This window comes from Rhododendron vialii, chromosome 5a (genome assembly GCF_030253575.1).
Source record: "Rhododendron vialii isolate Sample 1 chromosome 5a, ASM3025357v1".
NCBI lineage: Eukaryota > Viridiplantae > Streptophyta > Magnoliopsida > Ericales > Ericaceae > Rhododendron > Rhododendron vialii.
The window spans coordinates 7,752,293-7,766,496 of record NC_080561.1 but is presented as its reverse complement, the minus strand read 5'-3'; the positions used below and the strand labels follow the sequence as shown (position 1 = coordinate 7,766,496).

The 14,204-nt window shown below is 37.8% G+C and overlaps 1 protein-coding gene across 1 annotated transcript; it reads right to left on the bottom strand.

Moving 5' to 3' along the window:
- Positions 1 to 2,966: 2,966 nt before the first annotated feature.
- LOC131325101 (uncharacterized) lies at positions 2,967 to 4,419 on the bottom strand. The gene is made up of 2 exons (XM_058357172.1): positions 4,166 to 4,419; positions 2,967 to 3,922 (listed from the first exon to the last, which is right to left on the bottom strand). The coding sequence occupies exons 1-2, from the start codon at positions 4,346 to 4,348 to the stop codon at positions 3,161 to 3,163; spliced, it is 945 nt and encodes a 314-aa protein (XP_058213155.1). The 5' UTR covers positions 4,349 to 4,419; the 3' UTR covers positions 2,967 to 3,160.
- Positions 4,420 to 14,204: the final 9,785 nt, after the last annotated feature.

The window sequence follows — 14,204 nt, the reverse complement described above, 5'->3', positions numbered from 1 at the left end:
GTCAACTGAACACCCAAAAAAATTCTTTTTGCTTAAAATACATGTAAAAAATTTGGTCTAGCCTTACTTTGAATACTTAACCCAAATGTCAATGAACACCCAATTCATAAATAAATAAATTACCACCCACCCAAAATATAGCCCATGAATTAATCCACTTTGAAATTGAAAGCCCAAATTTCAGCAATAAATGAGTTGTCAATAACATTACAAAAGAAGTCACAAGATTGAGGTCCTTGGTATGATTGTCGAGGATGACCCATCAACAGATCACAAAACTCAAGCTCATTCTATTAGGAAGTCAACGCTATCTTTATAATTTGTCTTTTGCTTATGCTTGGTAAAAAATGTCATGAGGATCACAAATGAATTGTCAATAGCATTACACAATAAGTCATAAGTTATCAGAAATGCTACGACACTTGTTGAAATATCTAAGCTACGATTGCAAGTGATGAGAGAGGATGGTTGGGATTCTTTGTTGGCCGAAGTGTCTTCGTTTTGTAGCAAACATTATATTCCTTTTCCTAACATGAATGAGCAAAAAAAAACATGAATAAAATGTTTGTATCTAGTGATCAGCCACAATACAAAGCCCCACAAATAACGATTTCTCATTGTTATCGCATTGAGCTATTCTACAGAGTCTTGGATATGCAACTTCATGAGCTAAACAATCGTTTCACAAAGGCAAATACAAAGATATTACTTTTTATGAGTTGATATAAATAGATAAATTTTATTATATATATATATATATATATATATATATATACACAATCAGTCTCAAATGAGGGAGTCCTTATTTTAGTTAAAATGCGGACCTCCTCATTTCTCCCATTTTCCGATCGAATTTCAATGATCCGAGTCGCTCAATGTGTTCAGAACGTGATTTTAAGGGTACCCGCGAGAAATCGGCAAAAAAAAAGACCGGGAAGAGCTTCATCCAAGCAGTTTTTGTTTCAACCGTTCGATAAAAAACAAACAAAAACTGCTCGGATGAAGCTCTTCCCGGTCATTTTTTTTGCTGATTTCTCGCGGGTACCCTTAAAATCACGTTCTGAACACATTGAGCGGCTCGGATCATCGAAATTCAATCGGGAAAGGGAGGTCCATATTTTATTAAAATGAGGTGGTCCTTACGGGAGATGGACTGTATATATATATATATATCAGTCAGGATCCTATGAGGGATCCCTGACCGTAAGGGACTCCCTTTTACCGATCGAATTGCGACAATTCGAGCCGCTCAATGTGTTCAGAACGCGATTTTAAGGGTACCCGCGAGAAATCAATCAAAAAAATGACCGGAAAGAGCTTGATCCGAGTAGTTTTTCATAAAAACACTATAAATGCATTTTATACAAAACTGTTTGGATCAAGCCCATTCCCGATCATTTTTTTGAGCGATAAAATCTCATTCCGAACATACTGAGCGGCTCGGATCGTCGCAATTCGATCGCGAAAGGAGAGTCCCTTACAGTAAGGCCGTAAGGGATCCCTCATAGGATCCTGAGTAAGTGTGTGTATATGTGTGTAGTTGTTGCTTCTAGAAGTAGTATAATGTATATATTTTTGAACACCTTTATAAGAAGGCAATGCTAACAAATGCCCCCGGGGCACATGTTAACATGTGATATATATAGAATACTCACAAGTTTTTGTATAATAAATATGGAATATGCACAACTATCACAAGGAAACATTATTCAATGAGTATTTCATGTAATTGATTTGTATATTTTATTCTCATATGTCCATATTAATTATTCCGATGTAGATTAGAAAATCACCTTTGTTTAGGAATTAACAAGGACAATCCCTAAACCAAACCCTCTCTATGGCATCTTCCAACATAAAATGACTAACCGATAGGGGTTCCACGCATAATACAATGTCTTCATCTTGTTTGAATCCTATATTTTTGTTGAACTACTAGGTGATGACTCTTTTTGAATCCTGTATTTTCTTTTCTTAAACATCACGTACCTTTGTTTTGGATCAATAAGAGGAACTTTTTTTCTTGTAGGATTTTGTAAAAAATTAAATTATAAAAGTCGCATTTTATTTATGTCTTGCCATGGTATTTTTTTGTCATTTAATTTTTATGTTAAATGCTTGGATTGATTTTTAGTCACCTGCTAATGCTATACTTGATAAATCTTAGAGCATTATGAAGTGGAAAAAATGGTCCACGACAAAATTAAAAGACAAAGTGGAAAAGGAAAATGCATGCGGGGGAGGGAAATGCAAAGAGACATGCATATAGAAATAACATTGACATAGTTCATAGGAGTAACAATTTTGCAACTCACTCGATTAGAGGAGTAGACACATAAGCTCCCCCACTATACAATCCAATCCAATCCAATCCAATCCAAACACGTTAATCCGTTCTCGCTGAATTTTAGAATACATACAATTTCCCCCCAACTTGTTGCTACTACCCTACATACCGAATTGCCACCCATATGAATTAGACTTAGGTAACAGGTCGTGTCGGATCGTGTTCATGTCGTGTCAGTCGGGTTCATGTCACAAATCACTCAACCCGAATCCGACCCATTTAGAATTCGTGTTTCTCGAGTCATGTCATTTTCGTGTTTTTGTGTCAGAAATGCTCAACCCTAACCCGTTAACTTCGTATCCGATTCGTGTCGTGTTATCGTGTCTGTTGCACAACTTTATATAGAATTACAGATATATCATATTATATATATATGTATGTATGTTTGTGTTAATGTGTGACACAGATTAGTAACCGTGTTAATCGTGTCAATTTCGTGTATCGCGTGTTCAACCTGAACCCGATCTATTTAGAATTCGTGTTCTCTAGTCGTGTCATTTTCGTATTTTGTGTCAGAAATGTTCAACCCTAACCTGTTAACTTCGCGTCCGGTTCATGTCGTGTTGTCGTGTCCATTGCCTAGCTCTAATATGAATAGTCGTGCAATTTTGGGATTAAATATCAAAATACATTCGTAATTTTTATTTTTTTTTGAATTTCTTTACAACAAATTAAGGAACTCAAGACAAAGTACTTTAATTTAGAGCAAAGAAATTTACATTTTTTTACACAAAAGTACTTTATGTTTTATATTCACAAAATTGAACGGACTTTTCTTACGGGAGGTGCAATTTGGGATGCGAGACTAGGACGCTACGCGCGATGGACTTCAACATGCGCGAAGTGTTGCTGCGGAATAATCTTCGTGTACAAATAGAACGCTACGCAACTCAGGGCCGGCCCGACCCAAAAGATCCAATGCCCATCCCAGAGATGGCCTCCCCTCACGACGGCCGGGCCGAAACACCTGGCCGGGTTGATCCCAGCTCCAGCGTAGCCCTTCGCTGCCGTCACCGTTGTCGAGATGAACACCAAGAGGCCCAACACAAGCCCGACAATGGAGCAAACAAGAACGTTGCCCATCTTCTTTGCTTGACGCCCGTCAAAAGCCATCCAAATCGAAGCGAAAAGGAACACGAAGGAGCATATTATCTCGAGGCAGAGGGCCGGGCTCGTCGCCAGCCCGGTCGTGACTGGCCCGTCTGGGCCCGGGGCGACCACCGTGAGAGTACAACCCCCGAGCGAGTAGGTTTCCGCGATGGCGCCGCTCACCACTGCCCGGAGCGCCAGGGCCCCGAGCACGGCCCCGGCACACTGGGCCACGATGTAGATAAACGCCCGCGAGAAGGAGATGAGGCCCACGAGGGCGGCGGAGAAGGTGACGATCGGGTTGATGTGGCCGCCGGAGACGGGGCCCATCGCGATGAGGAGGATCGCGACGATGAGGGCGACGAGGGTCGCCAGTATGAGGTTCGAGGCTTGGGTGTCCATGTTGTAAGTGGAGATGACTATGGTGTCGATCATGAAGACGAGTGTTCCGGTGCCGAGGACCTCCCCCACTGATGCTCTCCATACCTAATAACATTTTGGTGCATGTGTTAGTACATCAATAGTATACCCAGAATTAGAGAGAGAGAGAGAGAGAGAGAGAGAGAGAGAGAGAGAGAGAGAGAGAGAGAGAGAGAGAGAGAGAGATGTGGTAAAATAGCTTAGAGCATAGTACACTAACGGTTGCATGCAAATGAAATGAAGATCTTTTATCTCATGGAAACCAAAACACACACACACACTCTCTCTCTCTCTCTCAATATGCATTACCTCTGGTGAGAGATAATCATGGAAACCAAGGGAGGAGAGGAAAGATGTCCTTTTAGACTTCTTTGGTGGTGAAGAAGCAGTAGGAGTGCCGTTGCCGGCGGTCATCTGATCACTTTCCCCTGCAACTTCAACTTTGAACTCTTCTTGATCACCAGCCCCAAGCTGGTTAACAGGAAAACTCATATTTCTTCAATTCAAGGTGATGGATGAACTGATGAGAAAACGGTAGGCCTTTATATAGATTAATTAATTCGAGATACTTACTCTCCTAGGTCCCATTTTAAATGTCCTTTACCGGAAATTGAGCTTTCTAAGGATTCAAAACTTAATATGAATCTTATTTGGTAAATATTGGAGTAATTAGTTTTACTATACAGAGTTCTCACAACTGTGAAAAATATTATAAATTAAAAGATATAGTCAATTAAAAAATGATAAATATCAACAATGGTCAAACCAAATGTGATAGAAACCGGAAAGAGTAGTTTTGAAGGGTAAAATTAGAATTTTGGCATGTTTTGATGATTATTTTTAGAAAGTGAATACTTATTTTAGGACATCCCTCGGTAGAAACATGAACAATTCAAATGGAACGAAGAAAGTATTTAGCAATGTCCACATATATACTTAAATATTGAGCAAAAGAGTGGATTAGTAAAGAAGTTAGGGTTAATTGTGACTCATGTTCTGCATCATGGGTTGGCTTCCCACATCGGAAAGTTTAGGTTTATGTGCGTGTTGAAAAGATCCTTTTACGCCTCACTATTCAACAATTGTCTAGTTGGTAGGCTAAGTAGAATTACTCTCTTGTCATCTGCTCAAAATGAAATGTGAAAGGGATATTGGAGTGCCAAGTGGCATGAAATGACAGGCTATTGCAAATTAAAACAGTTTTAATTTAATAAACAAAAGTCTCTTGACAATTGAGTACGTAAAAGTTTCAACCAAATGTTTAGAGAAAAGGATATCTACATTCTTAAGTATTTTTTGTTTTCCTTGATACAAATTAAAATTCATACTTTTCAGTTGCTATCCTCATTTTATTTTAGATGTTGATGTTTATTGTCAATCATACACTAATCAACATGAATTAAAGAATTCATAATGAATCAAATCTCCCCAAGTAAGCTTCAAATTTACAATTAATCAGTTAACAGCCAACCGCTCGACCAATGAGCTACTGAGGAACAATGGCAAGTTTCGACCAGAAAGGGATATCTACATTCTTAAATATTCTTTGTTTTTCTCACTTCATATTAAAATTCATATTTTTCAATTGTTATCCTCATCTCAGATTTTGATGTTTATTGTCAATAATACACTAATCTAACATCATGTGTTTCTCAAGTAATTTTAATTAAAAATGGCAATAGAATGATGGGAGAAGAAATCTATATAAAAAGGATTATATGCATATGCCAAAGTCAAAAATCACAGCTCTCATTTGTTTTAGTCTCCAAAATTCCGATGTATCCTCAATGATGGCACACTAATTAAAATTGCACGCAATTAAATTCTCCAAAGTTTCAAATATATAATTGCTCCACTTCTGTTCAAACCAGTTTTTTGTTGTTTTGCGTTTTGAATGAAAGTATTTGATACCAGGAAAATCGAATTTTACATTATGCATATCGCAAGAAAATTTAACATGTATGGACAGATCGAAATTAAGTTAATTTTCAGATGAACGCTGCTACTGGTACAGCAGGAGGTGCACAGCAGCGGCGCACAGATCGCTTTTGCGCCCGTCTCGGGTCCCTCAAAGATGATCGGAGCCGCTCATTTTGTTCAAAATAGCCTAAATTTTGAAGCAAAGTTGGATGATTCGTAAACACCCTTCCCGATATCGGATTGAGATGATTTTTTACAGGGACCCTAAACAAAGTATTTTAAACAAAATGAGCGACTCCGATCATCTTTGCGGGACCCGAGACCGGCGCAAAAGCGATCTGTGCGCCGCTGCTGTGCACCTCCTGCTGTACCAGTAGCTTTACTGTTTTCAGATATAGTAAAAGTTGTAAATATTGTACTCAGGTTCGAATTCTCCTTGTCAACAACTCATAGAGCCACCTCACTTGCACGCGTAAGCCTGTGAAACGACTGTGGGAGGGGCTATTGTAACGACCCGCTCTATCTTTGTACAATATTGTCCGCTTTGGACGCCCAAAGCCCATAGACTTCCCAGTAGGTCACCCATCCCTGGACTACTCCAGGATGAGCACACTTAACTGTGAAGTTCTTATACGCTTTGACCCGCCCACACGGCTTTAAAAGGCCTTGTACAAGTAGGAGGGATCTTTCCTTATAAACCATGACTTGCCCCCTCTCGTCCGAACGGAGCCTGCTTCCTGCAGTACCGCCGGCCACCGGAAAGCGTGCTCATCCTGGAGTAGTCTAGGGATGGGTGACCTACTGGCATGGGAAGTCTATTGGCTTCGGGCGTCCAAAGCGGACAATATTGTACAAAGATGGAGCGGGTCGTTACAGCTATAGGGATTAGTCCGAAAGTGCGCGCAAACTTACCCGAGGTGGTTATGCTGGTTTTGGCCTCACATAGAAGTCTCAATCAATCCTAGCTTACCATGGAAGCTGCTTTCTTAGAATAGAAGGATGGTTTGGAGGCGACTAAACGTATTAATTATTTGCTGAAATCCTTACGGTTTCTGGATGTTTGAATTGGTGTACTGTACCTAGTTTGGTTGTTTCTCTTCTCAACTTCTTGTTGGAAGGTCCCCCCTTCCCCTTTTTTCTTTCTTCTCCCTCTTCTTTCTCCCTCAATGTTCCGATTATCAAAAAAAATAAAAAATTTACCCGAGACACCCCTGCATTACCAAAAGAAAAAGTTGTGGATACTTTATCAAACCAATTCATCGTTCAAAAAGGGAGTGATTTTTAATTCTCTAATTCCTGACTAGATTCATGTATTAAATGTTACAATTCCTATAGTGATTTTGTCCATAGTAATTGTTGATTATAAAAGTGACACACAAACAGCAAGTCATATAGAAAAATGAAAAATTCAATTCCATCTGTAAAACCGTTTCTTTTCCCTTAAGTATTAAATTATCGTGTGCACCACAAGTTGGTAGCTATTAGTATCCGATCGTTTTTCGGTTTTGAAGGAGAAAAAAAAGTATTCCCTCTGTCCCACTTTGTTGTGCCTGTTTCATTTTTTGGACGTGTCAAAAAACTGTCTATATCTCTTAATTTACAATATTTTATATATTCAATATCTCAAAAAGGATATCTACATTCTCAAGGGAGTATTATTGGTTTTCCTAAATTCAAATTAAAATTCATATTTTTCAGTTGTTATCCTCATTTCAGATGTTGATTTTTATTGTCAATTATACACTAATTAATCAACATGTGTTTCTCAAGTAATTTTAATTAAAAATGTCAATAGAATGATGGGAGAAGAAATCTATATAAAAAGGATTATATGCATTTGCCAAGTCAAAAATGATGGCACACTAGTTAAAAATTGCACTCAAATTCTCTAAAGTTTCAAATAATTGCTCCACTTCTGTATATATAGGTTTTCTTTTCAAATGGAAGTATTTTATACTAGGAAAATCGAATTTTTCGTAATATCTATCACAAAAAAAAATTTAACATGTATGGACGGATTGAAAGTTTTTCAGATATAATAAAAGTTGAAGATACTGTATGTCACATGTTCGATTCTCCTTGTTAACAACTTTTAGAGCTATCTCACTCTTCACACGTAAGCGTGTGAAACGGCTATAGTGATTTGTCTGATATGCGTGCAAACTGGCCCTGGACACCGTAATTACCAAATAAATAAATTTTATCCAGCACACAAAACAGCAAGTAATAGAAAAATGAAAAAATCATGTCCATCTGTAAAACCTTTTCTTTTCCCTTAACTATTAAAAATATTTTTCGTGTGCACCACAAGTTGGTAGCTACTTGTATCCGGTCGGTTCCCATTTGGAAAGAGAAAAAAATAAAATTTTCGATTCGATTTCGGTCGAACCGAACTGAACGAAAATATTAAAGAACAAAGGGGACCGGACCGAGTCGAGCCGAAATACTAAACCGATTAAACCGCGGGTTTTTAACCGTTCTCATACGTTGCACCAATCTTGGCAAATGATTTTAAACCCTTAGTCACAATACTAAAAGCATCTCTCTCTCTCCAATCCGGGTTCTTGTCGATGCGGACGTCGACGATCACGATTCCAATGTGGAGACTGGAGACCATCGATTGAACAACCCAAACGTTGCGTGCACCGAAGGAGGTGAAAACCAAGACAAGGGTTTCTCTTGAAAAAAAAAAGAAGATCTGATCCTCTCGAGTCCAAGTTAAAAAAAAAGGGATCCAGTCGCTAATTCTGGGAGTGGCCGGATCTGCTTAACGGCGAGGCTGGTTGGGTGGTGGTGTTGGTCCGAACGGTGATGTCTCCGGTGTTTTGTGCTGCGGCAATTAGGAAGTGTAGTTAGGGCTTGTGTGTTTGGCTTTGCCGGGCGGGTCTAGGCCCGTATGTTTTTGTTTGGGCTAATATGTATATTTGGATTTCGGGTTGTGCTTGCTTATTTATTTTTAGGGCTCCCGTGTTAGACCTCAGGCGGTTGGGCTTCGGCTTATTTGGTGTTTTTTTCAACTTTTGGTTTGAATCTCCTTTTCCCTTTCCCCTCTCTCCGTTTTTAATAAAAAATTTGCCGATAAAAAAAAAAAAAAAGAAACAGTCCAAATCTGAACTATGCATTGGAAAAATCAATAGCTCAGATCTGCTTAAGGACTCTTCGCATGAAGCATTCAATTTTTCAAGCAAAGAGATTTTGAGCAGATTCAAATCATTGATTGCAGTATTTGACGGTTCAGATTTTGATTGTCTTTTTCAATCCAAAACATGGACGGGGAGGATCCGCTCCTGAAAAAAAAAAAATCTGAGTTACGAGGGGGCCTTGAATTGTTATTGTCGCCACTGGGTTTCGTTTCTTTGAATTTTTAACTTTTCAAGGGATTTTTGAACGTATGCACTTTCTCATTTTATAGCCTAACCCGAAAATACCGAATTCCCCGAACCGAACTACCCTGAACCGATTTCGGTCTCCCATGTAGACTGGTCAGGATCGGCTTTGAACATGTCCTCCCCAAACCGATTGGTTCTGTCTCAACCAGCCCAATAAAACCGGCCGCCCCGATCCGATTTCACCCCGTGTACTCTTTTCATGGCGATCACATAGTGCATAATAGTACTTGCGAATAAAATTTCCACATTAACTGATCAGTACTTATCTGATGAAGCTATAGTTGGATTGATTTGCTGGAATACAATTTGAATACTAATTTCTTTAAAAAAAAAGAAGTTAATTGTCACAATACATGACGGAATTTAATAATGTCGCATAATCCTTTTCTTCAAGCTTGACGGCCGAAAAACACGCAAGAACAAAAGAGAACTCCTATTGAACAATGCCGATCTTGAATTTCCATCATGGTCCCGAAACTGATGCAATTGAACAGTGTTAGAGTCGTCACACTAAATAGCCAAGCACCACTGGATAGAGTTATAATCATATTCCATATCTACCTTGATCAATCAACTGACCCATGGGTTAATTTTTTTTCAATTGACTAAGAAAATTTTTATTTATCACACTAGCAAAAAGATGATCATTACAATAATAACAGAAGAAATGCACAAGTGAACTTCAAAAAGTAGCATAAGAAAACATTAAGGTAAAAATTAATGTACTGTAAAACACTAGCAAAAAGATGCTCGTGAGCTGCTCGGGACGCACTCCGGCCTGCAACTTTTAATTCCATTTCTAGGGGGAAAAGAAAACATTATGGTAAAAATTAATGTACTGTAACATTTTTTAATCACTGTTAGCGGCTCAGGCTTTTTTTTTTTGTTGCATTTGTCATTTTTGTGGGATGTAATCTATGGATAAAATCAGGATCGAACCGTTGTGACTCACGGATTGAATTGGAAACCAGAACGTAGGATTTTTGGTCCGAACACGGATAAAACACCTATACTTATCCGGTTGAACTAATTTTCAAGATCTCTCGAAAAGTTATTTTAAAACTATTAAACGGCTCAGATTATCCGTGCCGCTTGCCGGTATGTGCACAATCGGTGCTTAAATGGTCGGTTCCATGGAAGGGTTCGTTAATTAATTATAAACAATCTCTATTATAAAACAGAAGGGTGTGGGGACAAGTTATTGCAACAGTTCAGATTTGTTTGATCCAAGGGTTGATATGTCCTCTCCAACTCTCTTAAGAAAGTGCTCACAATTTTTCAAATATTTTACAAAAATGTCATCTCTTCTTTTTACACAGCTTCTGTCCTTGATATAATAAAATAAATAAATTCCAGCTCCTATCGTTTGGGTTCCCCTCTCTCTCTCTCTCTCTCTCTCTCTCTCTCTCTCCTGTCATCTCTCGAATCCCCACCGAGGTTTACAAATCCAATCGGAAGTTAGGCCAAGGAACATTCCTTTCGATTATCAACAAAAAAAAAAACACTCCTTTGGAATTTTTGATTTATTTCGGCGAAATTGATTGAAGAAAGCTCCGTGAAAGCTAGGCCAAGAAATCTCCGTGAAAGCAAAAGTAATAGGTCTAACAAAGAAACCATTTTTTGAAAGTCGTGTGAAACATTCCTTTGGGATTTTTTTTGAAATTTTTTGGTGTCTGTTTCTTTCCAAGGTACAAGTAGTGTTTAAATTTCAATCTAGCTGCTCTTTCAAGTGGAATTTGTGCCTGTTCTGAGTATTCAAGAAAATTGGGTGATTTTTTTGGTGTGAGTGTGTATTGTTAAATGTTACACATAATTGAGTTTTGTTATTTTGACTCCTTTTGACGTTCCGTTGTAAATGATAGTTTAGTAGTGTACCACGCCCAGATCCATGTGTTTTTAGATTCTTCTCTCTTTTTTTCTCCCTTCATTTTTCTATTATCATCGGGTTGCCTGTGCCTACATGGGTAGAAATTGATGTAAGTCTTGGCAGAAATTGAACTTCTAAATAGTAACTCCATTGGGTAATTTTCAGCAAATTGAGCCAATTCCAATCGGGATGGGTAGTGTCATAGACACATGCAAACACTATGCCTTCGGTATCGCTTACACTGAGGTATTTCAACCAAAGCCGAGTTCACTATAACTTTTTTCGATAGCCTATTTTTTTCTTACAATTCGAACTAATTTTTTTTTACTCTTTATATGGTTAATTTATGGCATTTGATAACTATTAGTGATTGAAGTTACATTGAGGTTTTTGATTTCTGAGTTCTAATATGTTCTTTCATTTACGCAAATAGGTTTAATGTATGTGATGGGGGATTCAGAGTAGTGCTATTTTAACTTTTTTACTTGGTATTTACTTAAATTCCATAAGCAAATTGATATTATTTGTAACTAACTTAAAAGCTTAGTTGGGGGAGTGCCGTAAGTACGGGTAATTCTCTTTCATGTCACTAAAAAAAGGATCACATACTGTACACTAATGAATTGATTTAGTGTTTGAGCCACTAGCTAACAAGTGTCATAGGCACCGGTAATTCCAACCGGGGTGTGTAGTGTCGTAGGCACGGGTAAACACTAGTTTTTATAAGTAGTTTAAGGGCTCATTTGGCTTCTCTCTCTTTTTTGTCCTTATTCAAATTGTTTTTGCATTTGTTAGTTTTTTGTCGATTTTTTTAGGATTATTGTTTTGTCGTGACGAAAAGAATTTAAAAAATAAAAAATTACAATCAAAATCTAAATTTTTTTGAGTAAAGACATAAATAAGCCAATAAGCAAATTTTTTTATTTTTATTAAAAAAAATTGAATTTCGATCGTAATTTTTTACTTTTTAGATTCCTCTCACCATGACAAAACAATAATCCTAAAAAAATCAACGAAAAAAATTAAATAAAAAAAAGAGGCCAAATAACATATTTAGCCGAATGAGGCATTAGACTTGAGGTGTGCCAACTAAGCTGTAAATAAACTGAGCCATTCGCGAACTGTTCGAGGCTCGGCTCGACAAGAGCTCGTTCGAGTTCGATTCGTCTGCTAAATGAACTGAACCTGAACCTCAATTCTAGACTCGTTCCGTAAATGAGCCGAACCTGAGCCTAACAGTATTCGGCTCGGTTAGGTTCGCAAACCTATACTTAAATTTAATTAATAATTCAATAGAGGTCTATTTGTAAATGTAAAAAAAAATTTAAGGTTGTATATATAATTCAAAACTTATTTTTTTTTCAAATTCTATACAATCAATGTGAGAGTTTGGGTTCGATTGAGTTTAATGAGCTGAGCCGAACCAAATCTGAGTCTTGACGAGCTCAATTCGAGCACCGATTCGGCTCAGCTCGATTCATTTGAGTTTAACGAGCCAAACTCGAACCAAGATGTTCAAGTTTGAATCGAACCCGAGCTGAATTCGAGCCAGACTATTACCTTAACGAACCCAACCGAGCCGAACCCGAGCCTTGAAAAATTTTAACAAGCCGAACTCGAGCCAAGTTATTTAGGCTCGAATCGAACTCGAGCCAAACTCATACCTTAACGAACCCGAGCCGAACTTAACAGGGTTCGACTCGATTTGGTTCGTTTACAGCCCTAGTGCCAACCCTCCAAAGCGCCAACGGCCACTGTGCTACTTGCACAGATAATTTTGCATATATCTTGCACATACATTTTTTTGGGGCCCATATCAGGGTTCCACAAAATGATCCGAACCACTCATCTTTTTTAAAATATTTTTTGGAGGGTTCTTGTAAAAAATCAGCTCGAATAGATATCAGTAAGGGCTTCCTCAGAATTCGTAAGGCAAAACAGAATGATTCGCCCTACGATTTTTGAGAAAGTTCTTACCGATATCCGTTAGAGCTGATTTTTTACAGGAACTCTTCAAAAAATATTTTAAAAAAGATGAGCGATTCGGATCATTTTGTGGGACCCTGATATGAGCCCCACAAAAATGTATGTGCAAGATAGGTGCAAAATTCTCTATGTGAGAATCATTTCTGGAAAAGACTCAATCTGACTCAATCGACGCTGACACCAATAAATCTAAGGACACATACATTTTTACACAAATCTTGCACATACACTTTTATGGGGCTTGCCTCGGGTCCCACCAATATGATCCGAACCGTTCATTATTTTTAAAATAAAATTTTAAGAGTTTCTGTAAAAAATCAACTCAATAGGATATCAGTAAAGGCTTTTTCAGAAATAGTAGGGTGAAACAGCCTGATTCGCTCTGCTATTTCTGATAAAGCCTTTAACGATAACTTATCGAATTGATTTTTTACAGATACTCTTAAAAATTTATTTTAAAAATAATGAGCGGTTCGGATCATATTTGTGGGATCTGAGGTGGGCCCCATAAAAATGTATGTGCAAGATTTGTGTAAATATATACGCGCAAGTAGCACGGCAGCGCTGACACCCGTGGCTTGGGAGGATGAACGGGTTACGTTTGTACAGATGAAAAGCCGCGCGGTGGTGCATTGGGTCGATTGCGCCATTGCGGGTTAAAACTTTCCAACCCGTTGTGAGTCCAACCCAACCCGGCCCGGCCGCTACCCACTGGAGTATTAAACTTGCTCTTCATGAGTCTTTGACATTCAATGATATGAAGAGTTGCTCGGTGCTCTTAGGTCATCCACAGTGGTATAATCAAAAGCTAATTTATTTCTAAAGTTAACGATATTGGTACAAAAGATGACTCATAATGGTATAATCAAACATAGTAACATCCTTAGAAATAATTAAATTTTAGACTTTGGATAACCAAAACTAGCAACCTTTTTCAATAATCAAAATTTGTGGACGTCACACCTGTAACACTCCTAAAATTTTTAAATAAATAAAAAATTGAAAATGCTAATTTCTAATCTGATAATTAATTAACTAAGTTAATCAATCTAAATGTATGATTAGGTTTATAATAATAGTAGTAAAAAAGAAAGAAAAAAAAAAAGGAAAACGGTGCTTAATTAATCGGGCATATACATTACGCATAGCTTAGATATATATAAATAGGTAAAGAAGATATCTTTAC

Excerpts from the sequence above, each read along its gene's own strand:
- LOC131325101 (XM_058357172.1), bottom strand. The coding sequence starts at position 4,348 with ATGAGTTTTCCTGTTAACCAGCTTGGGGCTGGTGATCAAGAAGAGTTC. Across the intron at positions 3,923-4,165 it reads ATGATTATCTCTCACCAGAG|GTATGGAGAGCATCAGTGGG; the intron begins GTAATGCATATT and ends AAATGTTATTAG.